Raw genomic sequence first — 16,222 nt, 5'->3', positions numbered from 1 at the left:
GATGGATGTTAAAGTATTGAACCTATAAACATCTGTTAAGCCAAAAACACTCTGGAGGAGGTGCAGCAGACAAAGGCCGCTACATCATAGAGGAACAGCAGTAGGCTCCCTTTACCAACATCTGGTCTAGCTGATGTTTAAGATTCTTCTACCTTTCATCCTGGTGACCTCTTCCCCTGGAGTAAATTCTTTTTTCTCTGTCATTCAGGATTTGTGCCCGTGGTAGCGCACGCACAAAACTTTTGTTGTGTCTGAAAAAGAAAAAAATATTTAAAAACTTGACCTAAAGAATAGGCAGTGGTGAAAAACACTAGGGTAATGAACTTGTTTCCTAAGTAAATGCAAGGAATATCTTTTAGGCATAACTCTCTTCATAGGGCAGGGGGGCTGTTTTTTGCATCCCACATGGATTTAGATAGGATTTTCTCATAACTGTTCAATAGATTAAAAATAAAAGAATAATGCAGTAGAATTATCAATTCTGTAGTACATTTACAATATCTACAGCAGTATTAAAAGACAGGTTATGTGAAATGTCTGATTGCAATTGCATGCCTGTCTGCTTTTGCGAGTTGGACCCTTGTACATCATATGCTACCTTGACTCCATCCATATTTCTTATGCTGTTTCTGAATTTATGTAGATTCTTATTTTAAAATCTTTTTTTCTACTTCCTAAAGTAGTTTCTCTAACTAACTGTCATCTTTAGTACCTGTCCCTTGAAGACCTTTTCTTTTTGAATGTATTTGCTATAATTTTTGAGAACGTAGCCAGTGCAATTCATGTTGTTTTAGAACTGATGCATATTGTCAGCAGCAGTAGCCTAAGAAACTTCTGAAAGTCACGAGCTATCTTGGCCAGATACAGGCATTTCTAATTTTGAACAGAGATATTGATCTAGCTATGTTTTTTTTCTTTTCTTTTTATGAATAATTTATTATAGAGACACTGAATCATGAAATTCTGCATGTAGAAATATTGGTTATACTGGACAAATTAACATAATCTTCATATTTTTCTATACTATGTTCTTCTGTATTACTGCTGGTTTTTCTTATTGAAATGGTCCATATTTTGTCTTTTACTCTGCAAATGTAGTAATTATGAGAATATCAGATTAAGGAATAGTCAATTAGAAAATACAATATTTCTCTCTTGTTTCATAATGACAGCAGACACACACAGGAATGGAAAGATTAACTCTTTTACTAAGAACAGTACTTACCTCGGATACATATGTAAAATGACCGCTGACTTTAATAAGTGCACTTGGTGAATATGAAATAAATACTGCTAGATTTTTAACTTTAAATACCAGATGAATTTTCCTTGTACTGATGATATTTTTTTAGGGTAATGCAAAATATACAAGCATTCTTTTCTCATTCATAATGGGTATTACTGTGGCTCTCTTTTATCTGTATATATGATCTTCAGATTATAGTCATGTGAGTGTATGTTTTTATAAACACATGTATATGATTTTTTTTCCTAATGATATCAAGCTGTATAAAATCTAATTTGTAAATTAAATCATAAACTGCTTGAGAATAGAATACTTAACTTTCACTTTTTTTGGTGGATTTTTTTATTTGATTTTAGGAGTGGGTTTTTTTGTGGATTTTTTGGGGGGTTTGGGGTTTTTTATGTTTGTTTGGGGTTTTTTTTATTTATGGTTGGGTATTTCGTTTGGCATCAGCATATAATCAGGCACATATTTAGTTATTTCAAGCTGTCATGTATCTTCTTATGCTACTGATCAGGATTCTTCACAAAGTAAGGGGTTTTTTTATTTCATTTTGAGGTATTTCCATACCACTTTGTACAATTGTTTCTTATGTTAAGCTACTGTATTACAGTCTTACATGGAATAATAAGATAGCATTTTAATAACCCTTGTAAGCAGCAGAGAGCTGTTAGGCCATTGTTGGCTTTCAGCTGACTACAGTTTTGTGAAAGTTAATCACTAGCATGAAGATTATTTCCGTTTCCCTTTTTGCAGAACAACATTCAATATTATTTAAATTAAAGCAATTATTTAAAACATTACTTCTGAAAGGAGTAATGTGAAATATATTGGTACAAAGATTGAATAAGTCTTGTTGGTCAAGTGCAACAAGACTGAGAGTTTGTTTGCATGATATTTATTTGAACTAAATCCCTAACAAGGCTCGTCTGCTAATTGGACTTAGCGTTTATGTTGCTAAGTGAGAAGCATTTTGGCTGCAGTATAGGGTGGTAAGACCTACCCAGTGGAATAAACAACTAACATCTGTTATCCTGTCCTGCTCCAGCTTGTCTTTTACCACTTAAGTACTTCAGCCCTAGAGTCAAGGTTATGGAATGTGCAGTTCTCTGGCTATGGTGCATATATTGAAAGGGATGAAATAACACATAGGTAAAGACCAGCCAACCAGGAGATAGTTAATGCAGCTGGTCCACTTTGCTTTAACCTCTACAAGCCCTACAAATATCAAAACAAAAGCCAAGAGAAGGGCGTATGCTTTACAGCAGTTGTCAACACAGCGATTGAAGTGAGCTTACAGTGGTCACCATTATAACAGATTGGACTTTTAACTACCCTGAATTCACATTGGTATCTAAGACACCATGGTATTCATATTCTGTGTAGAAATAATTGCTGAATTCCAGGAAGGCTCTAGGTAAACTTGTTTCAACAGTAACTGCTGTTACAATTTCATATGATAATTTTTGTTTGTTGTAGTTAAAACTGCAACATATTCAATCAAAATTGAGTTATTTTGCCTATAATTTTAAAATAATTGCTTGTTTCCAATGGTAGTAGATTTCTTTTTTGCTGCCAGATTTGATCTTTGCCTGTACTAGACAATTCAACCAACAGCCATGCAATATAATTATGGGTGATATGTACAGTTGCATTCCTCCTGAGTGCTGAACTGGAGAAGCATCTCATAGAATCAAGCAGAAATGTTTTTAGGATGAAATTGTGATTGCTTATTCTCTTTGTAAAACAGATTTTGACCTCCAACATGGCCAAGTGGCAACAGGAGAAGGAAGATCTACAAGGAAAATTAAAGTTGAGAGAACATCTGCCTCAAACTGCTGGCAAGAGTGAAGCTGCACCAGCTCCTTCAAAGAACATTGATTTAGAGATGAAACAGCTGCAGTGCAAACTAAAGGTGACAGAACAGATTATCTAGTGCTGAGGATAATTTGTATGAGCAGTAGTTCATAACTGGGTCAAGCAGGCATACCTATACTCCCATATGCCTATCATTTGTATATCATAGCCAATGATTAGCAGCTTAGGTGTTAGATTGCCTTTGATGGTAAGTAGAAATGTATTCATAGACAGAACTAAAAGTTCTAAAACAATTTCTGCAGATCAAATAGGCCAAACAAGGAGCCTGGGTTTTCACACAATGATTAAGGAGATCTTATTGGAAGGTGCTGTGAAATTGGTTTAATGAGAATTCAGTTGATTCCTTTCTTCATCTAAGAAGGAGAAAAGCAATAGCTTTATGTGAAAGTGGAGCAAAGAATTTGAGGCAATGCGGCAGCAGTGTTGTGTGTGTGTCAGTGGTGTCTTTGTCTTCAGAGAGACTTTTTAATTATTTTGTATTTGTGTAGATTAGCTGCTAGGAAAATACTGACTGGTTGATGATTTCACTTTTCAGTCTTGGGTGATTTTGTTGCATGTGAATGATGCAGAGACTTGACTGTGTTGTTCTGAAAGCTTTCTCAGCAGGTGGCCTGGCTCAAACATATTAATTCTTCTTCTCTTCTCTCTGGAGGAAATATATTTGCAACAGTATGTCTTCAAGTTTTTTTTTTTCCAATTGTTTTCTGTTAAATAGTGGAGGAAAGAGAAAAGGTCAAAATGGTGCAGCTTCGTGCTGCTAGAAGAAACTCGACAGTAGCAAAAAGTCTGCCAAAGGATCAGCTAGGAGAAAAGGCTCTGTTACATGGTCAACGCAGCTGACTCTAAATGCTGGATTAGCTGTGCTAGCACAGGAGGTGTGGGTAATGCTCAGACCTCTGAGCTGTTGATGGTAATCATGGTATTACAGATCGTGGCTATTGCACACTGTATGCGTAACATCTAAATTCAGGGATTAGTAAAGGTAGGTCACATTGATAAAGAGATGAGGCCAGCAGGGAGTAGCCATGAAAAGGCACATAAATTGATCTGCTTTAATTATGAGAAAGAGGTCTTAAAACCATACACACTGTCTTCTTGAGTATTGTTTTTAGTTTTGGGATTAAATAATCTGCTTCTGTTGCTGTTAATTAGGGTTGTACCTTTTAGATGAGTATCTTCATTATCCATTATCCAGAAACCTAGCAGTCAATTGATCTATGCAGGTAGGAAAAATTAAAAAATGGGGATTTATTTTTTAAAACAGTTTAAGAGTAACACCCGTGCTAGAAGCCTACTCTGTTTGTCTGCCAAATGTGAACAGCAAAATAAATTGCTGAAAAATCAAAGGTTTTTTTGTTTCTGCAGCAGAGGAAATATTTAGCAAGCATATATAAATCTGATATCAAAAATACTACCATGACTTTTAATTCCTTCTTAAAGATATATTAAATTTTTAATGAAAAAATAAATCATGTATGCAAAACTATATTTAGGATGGAGATAGTCTGTGACCCCCAAATGTATGTAGTAGAGTAAATTCACTGTTTTCTGAATTGGATGAGAGTTTTGAATATTAAGAGCTGAAAAACTACTTAAATCAAGTTTCTGAAATTCTTAACTTTATTTAAAGCTAGTTTAAGTCCTGCAAGTCATTTCTTAGCAGAAGAGTTTGACAAAGGGTTTTCAATTATTGTTCCAGGCTTTCTAGCTGACTTAAAGATGAGACACATAGTTATTCTCCTGAATATCTGAATGTCTAAGCAGCAAAAGCTTTCATTATAGCTCAAAATGTCCAACTACCTGGCCTCGCTGGTTATTTTTTTTCCTTAGCGCTGTCTTTGCAGTGCTTGTTTACATTGTATGTAATGACTCCTTGTATCTTTGCCAACAGGAAGAAATGTGTGAAGTGTGGGTGGTGAGTTCAGAAGCAAAATACCGTAAGCATATGTCTTTGCCTCTGAATGTGTGCAGAGGCCCACCTAAGTACTCAAGTTCATGTCTGGTGTGGAAACCACGTAACTGGGTGCTCTACTTTACACTAATGGAACTCAAGCCCCACAAACAGGTCTCAGGAAACTCAGGAATATTCTGCTAGCATACCACATTTTAACAATTTTCTGGTTATGCCTCACATTATAATAATAGTAAATAGACTAGACAAGTTATTAAGAACAATATTTTACATCTAACTATGCACACAAGAATATATACTCCCCTTGAGGTGCGCTGAGTTATGTGCAGTACTCCCATTAATGTTAATAGGCATTACAAGCCTGCACCGAGCAGAAAAATTCTCCTGAAGTATCATTGTTTACAGCATGTCTGATCTGTTTCCTTGTTGTTTATACATAGTGAGTAACAAGCTGTAGTACGGTGGCTAAATCCATGTACATATAGGCAGATACATACTTGGTGCATGTGCTTAATATGCATCTTTTGGCAACACCTTTTGGAGTTCTGAAGTATCTCTATGTGGTGCGTTTGAACTGCCATTTCAACAATGGCATTCAATGCGTATGGTCAGATTGCTGAGATGGCTACTTGGTAAATTTCTTTTTTTTTTTTGTCCCTGTAGAATGATTCAATTTTTCTGCGTTTAGATCTTGGGTAGATGATATGTGTAATTGCCTGGAGGAATAAAAGCACTTTTTTTCTTATTATATACAAATGAGGAATGGCCAACAACTGTATAAATGTCCTTCACTGGAATGACACATGCCTGAAAATTAGGATCATGATCATACCTAGTTGTTAGTGAAATGTAGAATTTGTGTTGGTACAGACAAATGAAAATGTCTTTGTCTTGTAGTTTGAATTTCAGGAGACATAAAAGCAACCACACTTGTAAATAGTCTTGTATTTCTTAATACTTAAAATGAAAGGAATTACTGCACATTCTTTCTGTATAGATGTAATTACTTGTGCGGTAGAAGTGTGCATACAAAGATATAGTTCAAATGAAGATCCAGTTCTGCTTCTCTTCTGTTACATTTTATTCTGACCGTGCTATGCAAGAGAAAATGCATTCCTGATTGGTGCTTGCAAGTGTCCCCGAGAACATCTAGTAGCCATACATTGTTAGAACAATGGAAATGTACTGATTTTCATGAAATTTTCCAAGGAATGTAGTTCAGCTTAAGTGTTTCTAGGAAGTAAGAACACTCCTTTTATACCAGCTAATTTCTAAGAATCTCCATAAAATATATGGAAATTTACTCAGATAATTTTTTCCAAAATTTACTGTTGTCTGTGATCACATTCGGTCTACTCCATTCATATTTTAATATTTTTCAATATAGAATTCGAACGCTGAGATCGCTAAGCAATCGACCACCATTAAGCCGCTGAAAAAACAAGTCCAGGCAAAAGAAGGATGGATGGATTCGGGAGCTGCGAGCGAAGCGCGGCGCCTCTTCTCTCCATTGTGTCTGGTGCCACCCAGCGTCAGCTCTGAAATTGCTGCAGCGCCGGCTGCTCCTCGGTCCTTGGGAGAGCGACGCGTCCTTTTGGCTGCAGCCTCGCACAGTGTTGCAGGGACCTTTTAGAAACTGGAACAGTTTATGCTTAAATTGCGGTTTTTATAAACTGATGCAGCTAGGTACAGTGTCTGTATGGCAGTAAGAATACCTTAAGTTGGAACTCAGGCTGTTTTATCCTTGGTGCGAGTCGAAGTGAATTCCTCAGCGCTGTTAAACACAGTCTTTCAAATTCCGTAATTCCTTGCCTAGGGGCTAAAAGACATGTCAAGGTTCAGATGCTTAAATAAGATTAAACAGCTCGTCTTATATTCATAAAAAAGTTCAAAAGGATAGTTGTATTTGTTTCTATTTGAATTGATTCAGGTCTGTTATTCATTTTGAAATTCATAAATTGTCAAATATGCAATTGATATTTTTATTCTACCTACAGTAACTGATATGATGCTGTTCTTCAAATATATTACCATATCAACTATAAAAAAAGCTGTGTGTACCTGAATTTCTTATCTGCCCAAGGTTTTAACTCCTCTAACCCTTCTGATTTTTTAATTGAAGAAAGAATGCAGTTTTTTTATCTGAAAATAGTTCATTTAAAAAATAGAGAGCCCTAAAAATTATTACATTGTAGATTGGTTTATTTTCTGTTTCAAAGTGAATTTTTCCACCGTAAGATTTCAAATTTAAAATAGTTCTTGGATAGCATGCTTTCTTTATAAAATAGAAATTGTTTTTTTATAAGCAGTAAAATATAATAACCAAAATAGCAGTAAGAGTATAAAGGTGAAATAGATCAAAGAAATTTTTAGATGCATTGTATTCCTGGGGTTTTTAAAAGTACAATATTGACATTGTATTAAGAGTGTTGTATTCCTGAATATACTGCCATTCATTTTGCTTTCATTGGAAAAAAATCCAGATATCTGGACATATTTAGGTATTGCTTATGTTTATATTTAAAATATTAATTTGTGATATAATGGTAGAAGCATTGTATAGGGCATAATTTTCTCATTGAACAAAGATTGCTTTTTAGTACACGAGAATTTTGCAGGCTTTACAAGAAGTTTCTGACAAAAGCTGATGTTATTTCTAGGTTTTGCATTTTATCTCATCTGACACACAGGGATAGGGATTTTTCAACTATTTCTGTGTATTACTCAGTTGGAGGAAAGGAGTCTTCCCCATTTCACTTTCTTTTGAAAATAATTTTGCAAAAAATAGTGTTTGAATTATTGAGACATCAATGGAATTTAATTAATTGAATTTTGTGGGCTCAGCGTGTTTGTTTTCCCTTTTTTTGATAATTGTTTCAGTGTTATTGTGTTTTCAGTTCAGACAAGCAAAAATCAAATCACAAATATATTGCATATTTAGAAAAAGATCTGTTAATAAGAGACTGAAACTGGGTTTAGTACTTGAGAACCAAGTAAATTGCAAGAACTGCCTCAGCTTTCATTTTTGAAAGTACTGTAATGCTACAGGTATGATAGATTGTCTACTACCTTTATGCCTTTTAGTTGCAGTGATATGCAGTCCAACTTCTTCCTCTGCAGAATATCTGAGTTGGAGAGGGATGTTACTATGAAAAGACACTTTATAGAAGACTTAAAGTCTTGCCTAAAAGCAAATCAAGAAAATGAGAAAATCTCAAATTAAATATTGGAAAGTCTTGAGAGAAAGGTACTTCTTTCTTGCTATTCCTAGTTTTCAAAAAACCAGAAGCTGGTGGATTTACAGAAGTTGTTTCAACACACTGTACATATTAAATCAATATATTGCTTAAAGCAAAGAACATACAGTTAATTGAAGGGTGTCATTCCCTCCACTATAATTTGTATGAAATCAGTATATGGTGATAGCTTGAATGGATTCAGCATAATTTAATTTATCTTTGTTATAGGTGTAATTAAATATTAAAGTATTCAGAACACACAGTTGCAAGGATATTCTGTAAGTAGTGGGATTTAGTTTTATGCACTGTAAGTTCATAAAATATAGTAGACCTGAAACAAGGGGGATTTTACATGACATATGCTAATGAAGTCCATGCATCTCTCCTGGCTATAGTAGTTAAATGCTTTAATATGTTAATCTATTTTCTACTAGAGTGTTATGAATGATTCACAGTTCTTGGCTTAAGTAATTCTAACTGTGTAGGTAGTGCTTGACTTGTATAGCAAATTATTTTCTCCTGCAAAATTTTAGGATGATTTCACTGAAGGTAAAAGAATTTGTACATGATTTAGCATCTTTCTGTTATCCAACTGATGCACTGCACTTTGGCCTTCAATGACAGGAATAGATCATGATATTTGGTTGTCTATCAGGTTGTGCAGCTTATGACCCCAAAACAGAAATGAACAACTTGCCAGTTTGCTTTTGTTTGCCTAGAATGCAAGTGCTTGCTGAGTAACACAAGCACTACTCCTGCTTGCAGTCATACAGCATTTTCAGCTCCAAAGAGAGCTAATGTATAAACCCTCTGTGCTAAAGATAAGGTGTTATTAAGAAGTCCACAGCCAGAAAGTGAGAATGTTAAGTAAGCAAGGGAGCTAAGGTATGACATGAGAAAAATACCTGGTTTTGGTTTTGGATAAAAGATTTAGCATGAAATTATGTGGTTTAGTGCTTTACTTTGAGTATTTGAAGCACTTCATTTCCAAAGAATCAGATTCCACACATTATTTTGATTATTCCATGTGGAAAATCAGTTTGATAAATTTTACATTATCTTCAGCAAAAGATCAAAGAAATTCCCTGTTACTCAATATTGTCTGGAAAACTTTGTGATTACCACTGTAGGAAAGCTGAACAATTTTTAGGAGCATTGGGTTTTTTTTTCATTTTTACCCCCAATCAGTGTTTGCATTAGTTATTCATTATCTAAGAGGCTTTACAGACTATTAACATATAGACAATTCTTTTCTCAGCTGAGTTTGAACTTCTGTGTTTATCTCTGACAAACAAAAAGAAATTAGTGAAAATTGTAGTTTACTCCCTTTTGCAAGTACTGTGAGTCTAAAATATGTATGAACAAATAGCTCTCAGCTTTTCTTTATATTTAATGCCAGTCAAAACTTTATGTAACAAGGTTGTGTGTGAACTGATCTCTACTGGATAAACAGTAGAGATTTATTAAAGTTTGCAATTTCAGAAAAAGATACTTCAGTAATATAGTTGTCTATTTTTATGTAATATAGGTATGCTTAGCTCTGATTTTATTCAAATTTTGAAGTTTTCTATCTTGATAGTCAGTGCTCTTGGCCTTTCATTATTTCAGGTGAAGGCACTGGCTGATGACAAAAAAGCTTCCATTGACTCAATGACACAAAGGTTTAATGTAGCTATGAAAGAGACGTGTCAGTATGAGCAGATGTATCACAAAGCCAAGGATGATTTGGAGAAAAAGGTATAATTAGAGTTTTGATGGCTCCACTATGGAATTTCTTCATACTTACTTTAAAATGAAAAGTTGCAAGGTCATCAGCTTAAACTTTCAGTACAGAAAGGGGGAAAATAACAGAATAATTGTAATCTGTTTCTCTGATGTAATTCAGTCACGCTTCTGAAATTTATATGGACATAATGACTGAAAATGAAATTACTTTTTGCCATGAAATTACATACTATATGTTGCAAGTGAAATATTCTGTGATGTCACCCATGGTGTAGGAGGTTGGTTGTTCATTCGTTTGTAATCTGCCATACCTCCCCATCAGCTTTTATCATAGCACTGCTGTGTCTCTGTGGATGTTTTTCAGGATCTCAAGATTACTAAACTGCAGGGAAAAGTGATTGAGATTGAATATGCTATGACTGAGCTTGAATCTGCTGCATCTCAACAACTGCATGGCTTGACTAAGCAGAGTACACAGGCTTTGGAAACTATGCAGAAGGAGCTGCTGCTCACTAGTGCCAAAGTAGAAGAGTTCAAGACATTTGTGAAGGTTTGAATGTTGTTTTTCTTTTGAGTGTTCACCTTAGCAAAGGTACTTTTGATGGAAAGCAAAATGTAAAAGATTAAGCAAGGCTTGGATGCACTCCCTGTTCCAGAACAGTGTTTGTAGTTGCTGCAGTGTTCTGGTGTCAGGTCTGAATAAGGAGAAAGAATCACTACCTCTCTCCCAGACTTTCAAATACTTCCATAACTTTTATTGGTCATCTTTTTATATATGGCTGACATATACTTGGTCCCAAAAGAAAGTGCTTAGTTTTGTATCAGATTATTTTGCAGCAAATAAATTCCCAACACATTTAACATAATAATTCATATCTATTGATTACTGTGAATTACTGCCTTTTCCATATGCATGTGCTTCTTGTTTTACAAATACTATATAAGGAAGCCTCTATGTTGCAAAATGGAAAGCAGTTTAAAGGACAGTATGTAGAACATTGTTTCCTTATATTCCTTCCAGGGAAATGTTCACAACATCAGCCTAATAGACTTCAGGAAAGGTTTGAACAATGCTCTTGGGCACATGGTGTGACACCTGGGGATGGTGCTGATCAGGGCCATGAGTTGGACTTTGATGATCTTTGCGGGTTTCTTCCAACTCAGAATATTGTGTGATTTTATTAATGTAGTATATAACTACTGTATACCAACTTTCAAAGAAGGCTATTGTTTATTAGCCGATGAATCAGCTACTTCTCTACTGCTCTTGGATTATGTAGAACTGAGCTGCTTTCAGATATGTTTGAGCAAGGCTGAAGCATTCACAGTAAAGAGTAATGGTATTTTGATGCACTGGAAAAAGGACGCATATAAAGTCACTCTACGTGGCAGTGTTCAGACCTTTAGCATTTGAAACCATCCCATGTTCAGCTCTGTTGCTAAGTTCATATAAATTTCCTTATGAAAAAAAGACTGAACAATGTTCAATATTGCTTTAGAATCCAAAATTCAAGTAATTCATAAGCCAACTTATCAAAGGTGAAAATAAGGATTGGTTTTCATGAAAAAGTCTCTGTTATTTAAAAAACTAGATATTTTATTTTTAAAGTTTACTATTAAAGTGATAATATTTTGTTTGCCTTTTGATGTAACCATTGAAAAAGAGGTATAAAACTGATAATTGTGCCTGTTCATTCAGAAATAGGCTGCCTATTCTTGAACAGAGTATAAATTTTCATGAGTTTCTTCTGATACTGAATGCTTACTCTAAGAGGAAGATACAGGTGCTCTTTCCACAGCTGCATGCTTATTTTTGGCTAAATATGGAAAATCCTGAATTAATCTAATGTATTATCTATTATTTTTAATTAGGTATTCCTGTGTCACTGTTGATGGAGAGAAGCAATTCAGTCTCCATTCAGCGTGCTATGAGCTTTGGAATGTTTTCACTGAATAAAGTGAAAGTAGCAGTTACAGAGATAGGGAGATAAAAAAATCATGCTATCAGTATTTTACATAGTTCCATAATGAAAAGTTTTTAAAAAATTAGAAAATGAGAAAGTAAAAGATCTTCTGTTCTCAGAGGTAAAAGTAGTGAGCAGGATCTATTAGCAACTATTACCTTAACTTCTTTAATTGTTGAAGGAGATGACAGCTTTGTTGTTAATTACCATGAATATTCATTAGCCCTTTTGTGGTTAACGAGATGTGAAAAATGTAAATATGAAAAAAAAAAATTGCCTGAATATAAAGAATATGCATGCATATTTCAAGTAACAGTTTTGCTGATTGCTGTTCCTCTGCAGAACAATTTTTTAAAAAGAAAGATAGTGTCTATAAGTAAACTACTTTGTTTAGTTGGGTGCTAAAATCAGATTTTATTAACAATATAGCACCATAAAATAGTAAAATCCTTAGCAATTCAGTGGAATTGTGCAGAATATGACATAAATCTTGTTAAAATATCTCTTATGTATCTGCTGTTAAAATGAGATATTGTGATAATACATACTGTAATAAGTAGCAGTAGAGTACAGCTCTTCTTTTGAAGTCTGATCTGCCTCATTTCTTTTCTTCTGGATAGCTGTCAGGTTTTTGTCCCCTGGCCTTGATGCTCACTCCAGTTCCAGTAATTCAAATAGTTTTTTCTATGTAGAGATCAAGTTTCACCTATATATATATCACTTAAGTTAACAAAATTATATGATCCTCTAATCTTTGTCTGCTATTCTGGTCACTTCATAGGTTTTTCTTGTTTTTCAGAGTGCAAGTGTGATTTTCTCCTCATTCTTAAACTGAATGCAGTTACTTTTTCTACCCATTCCACATCTCTTGTGACATTATATAGAGTTTTTTTTAACATCCAACAATTAAATTGTTTCTGAATTGCTAATTAAGTTGCTGCTAGTTACAGCTATAAATGGGAGAAGAGGGTAACTTCAGAGAAGAGTGTGAGTGTTTACAGCAGGCAGTGTTACTTGCTTTTAAGGTTATTGATAATACAGAACCACAGGATCCTGGATCTATTTGGGTCAAGATAATAAGTTACAAAACCTAGGGAAGAGGTTTGTGGTAGAAATCTGATATACACCAGTGGATCACTGTGGAGGATGTGATGACTTACTAATTAAGCACATATTTGTAATGGAATGTAATAAAATTTTGCATTGCCATGGTCACCCCAATTTGGGATGATTACACAATGAGCTAAAATAATTCGTTTCCAAAAATATTGAAAGGCATGCTTGTAAACAAAGGTTGCTGCGTCCAATATGTTTCAAGGGACTATTGGATTTATTTTTGTTAGAGTGTGGGATAGGAATCAGGTATTTTGTGCAGAATGACTTTCAGAGGGAACCGACAGAGCACCTGAAATAGGTTAATTCAGAGCAGTTCATTTTTCCAAAGCTGTTATGAGGAAGATATACGCTAGTAGGAAATATGAATAGAAATTGTGGACTGTAAGAGTATTTTATTAAGTAACGAAAAACCACTGTTTCATAATTAGATGGTAACTCATTATAAATATCTCTCATTTTGGTAGAAAAGGGAGCAAAATATTTAGAAAGAAAAGGCAGCATAAACAAAGTGGAAAGTGGATTATAGATAATAACCTGAAAATATAAGCTCCAATGGAATATAAAAGATGAATAAGATGCTGAAGAAGTCAAGAGGAAATCTTTGGGTAGCAAGGCCAAGAACTGCAGTAAACAGGCAAGATTTACAAATGTACTACTACTAAGGTAGCTATTATGGGGGAGATGTAATCTATTATTAGCTAAAACAGATTTGTAACTGTGTAAAGACAGAGTGAATAAAAATATAAAATAAATAAAATTAATATGATAAAATAGATGCTTCTGTTTTGTGTCTGGAATGAAGTAGGAATGTGTCCGGAATGAAGATGCTGCAACATCCTTAATCTATTAGTAGCCAAGAGAAGATTTTTAACATTTTCTAGAAAGAAGTAGGATTTTTGGTTTGAGAATTTTTATAGCTTACCACTTTATAGAGCTGGTTAAGAAATATTCCTCTGTTAAGAAATATTCTTACTGATGTTCATTTTGAATAAGTATTCAAAGTTAGTGCATATATATTGCAACACTGCCTAGAGTCTAAAAGAATGATAATATTGAGTCAATATGCTGAAAAGTCAGTATTGTATGATCATTAATCTGACCTCATTTCTGAATAAAAGACTGATAAGAAATTAAAGTATTAAAGCATGGGAGTATAGTTACACTTGTTAGAGTACCTTTATGGAAAGCAACCTGTATTGAGTAAATCTGTTTTTTTTCTGGAAAGTAGTACAAGTCAGTTGATGAAGGTTACTATTTGTTTTAATATAGCTTTTTTTAAGGATGTCTGACCTACTACTTATTTTTTTAATCTGGAGATGTCCAGAATAAAAAAATAGCCTGTGCAGTATCAAAAATATGTTAAATGCAAAAGTATGTTGAATGGATTAGCTCATGCTGTCGATCTGAAAAATAAATCATAAAATGTAAATGCTTTTTAGAGTTCTGTAATGACCAGAACTAAACTTGATTATTAAACATTTTCACAAAATTCATATCATGATAAAATTTGTATGTAGTATATATCAAGACTAAGAATTAATAAAGAAAGTTGGGCTTTAAATATATCAACTAGGCCAAATAAAGCAGTTTTATTACAGAAAAATGCAGACTACCTGGAAGAGGGATCAGGTGGCTCTGATGATACTTCAGGTGCATTTTCTAGAGCTCATGTCTTTATCCCACCCCCTGCTTCCTTCAGCACCACAAATTCTCTTTGAATCATACATTCAATTTTTATGGTATACCATTGCTCAGGATATTCTATAACATGTACTGTCAGATCCTCAGGTGGATCTGCCAGTTATGTGAAGCACAGCAACCAGAGCAAAATGTTCTTTGTTGTGTGTTTGTAGTACTTGTGAGAACTCATGCAGAAAACAGCCATTGGATAAAATTTAAAAATTGCTATTAAACTGCTTGACTGGATTTCTATAGAAAATATAGTAGAACATACTAGTTTATTATGAAACTGTCTGAATTCCTGCATGAATTCTGTTTTCTGGCATGTTCTATTTTTTTATCCTCCTCTAGACTTTGAGTGACCATATGTTTCTCTCAGAGGCTTTTGTAAGCCAAGACTCAGAAGTGATATCTCTCCCATTCAACTTGTCCATCAGCAAAACTCACATTAATCTGTGGTGATGATGCCTGTCTGAGCATGAGAGTATGAGAACTTTTCTGACCTTGAGAAGAATTGTTTTGATAAGGCATCTATATTCAGCTGTGGTGGTAATAAATAGGTGATGGCAGCTGAATGCTTCGAAATCAGTTGAGTGCACTTCGTACTTCCATACTACCTCTGTAATTTGGGACTTGTGTGCCTTCCACTGAGGATACCCTCTGCAGCGCAGAGCACATCTGGTGTGTTCTGGCATTGTTCTTGATCGGTCTCCAGTACAACCATCTGATAAAACTGACTGCCAAAATCAACACCCATGGCAGTTCACTTGGCAAGCTTAATGGATCTAAGTTGGGATCTTACACTCACCCTCTTAAGACAGCTGCCCTCATTTCGGCTACTCAGAGCTGGGCTTAAGCTAGGTGCACTTCCCCCTCACTCTCTTCTTTGACATACATCTATGTTCAGCAGCCACATGTATCAGAGGACTTCTTTCACCTCAGCTTGGCCAAATGGTGTTCTGCCAGTTACTTGCCATTCAGTCAGTTTATCTTACATCCTGATATATATCGATCTCTATTACCTTTCTGCTGTTTACCTTGAATACTGACATAAGTTTTGCCATGGCATATTTCCTCACTGCTATCTTGTAGTTCAAAATACAGGTTTAGGTAAGTTAATGCTTCTGTTGAAAAGTTACGCCCCTGAGTGAGCCTCTCTCCTCATTTCTGCCCTTACACAACTTCCTCCCTACTCCATTTTTGAAATGTCATCATAGACATTTTCTGGGTTGATTGTGAGCTGGTTCATGAGAATTCAGTTAGCCCTCTAGAAGCCCACAACACCAGCTTTTGTGTACCACAGAAGGTCAGAACAGGGACAGGTTTGCATGGTTGTAGGCTGGAGGTGCCAGGACTGCCCCTTAGTGGCAGTGCTAACTGAGAATGCTATGTAAACTTCTTCCTGTTGCAAACAATTGGTAATTAATGACTAGTCATAATAAAAAATCCTCTTATTTGGCAA

General features: G+C 34.9%; 1 protein-coding gene across 1 annotated transcript in view; it reads left to right on the top strand.

Moving 5' to 3' along the window:
* Positions 1-16,222, top strand: part of CNTLN (centlein) — a 174,571-nt gene that overhangs the window by 130,617 nt on the left and 27,732 nt on the right. The window contains 5 exon segments of the mRNA XM_054289514.1: positions 2,997-3,161; positions 6,424-6,530; positions 8,157-8,283; positions 9,884-10,012; positions 10,365-10,550. Of these exon segments, the coding sequence (XP_054145489.1) occupies positions 2,997-3,161; positions 6,424-6,530; positions 8,157-8,283; positions 9,884-10,012; positions 10,365-10,550 (714 nt within the window).

The sequence above is a fragment of the Melozone crissalis genome, unplaced genomic scaffold, assembly GCF_028551555.1.
Source record: "Melozone crissalis strain CALT ecotype California unplaced genomic scaffold, PUWL_Pcris_2 ptg000005l_1, whole genome shotgun sequence".
Lineage (NCBI taxonomy): Eukaryota > Metazoa > Chordata > Aves > Passeriformes > Passerellidae > Melozone > Melozone crissalis.
This window is presented reverse-complemented; position numbering and strand designations above follow the sequence as displayed.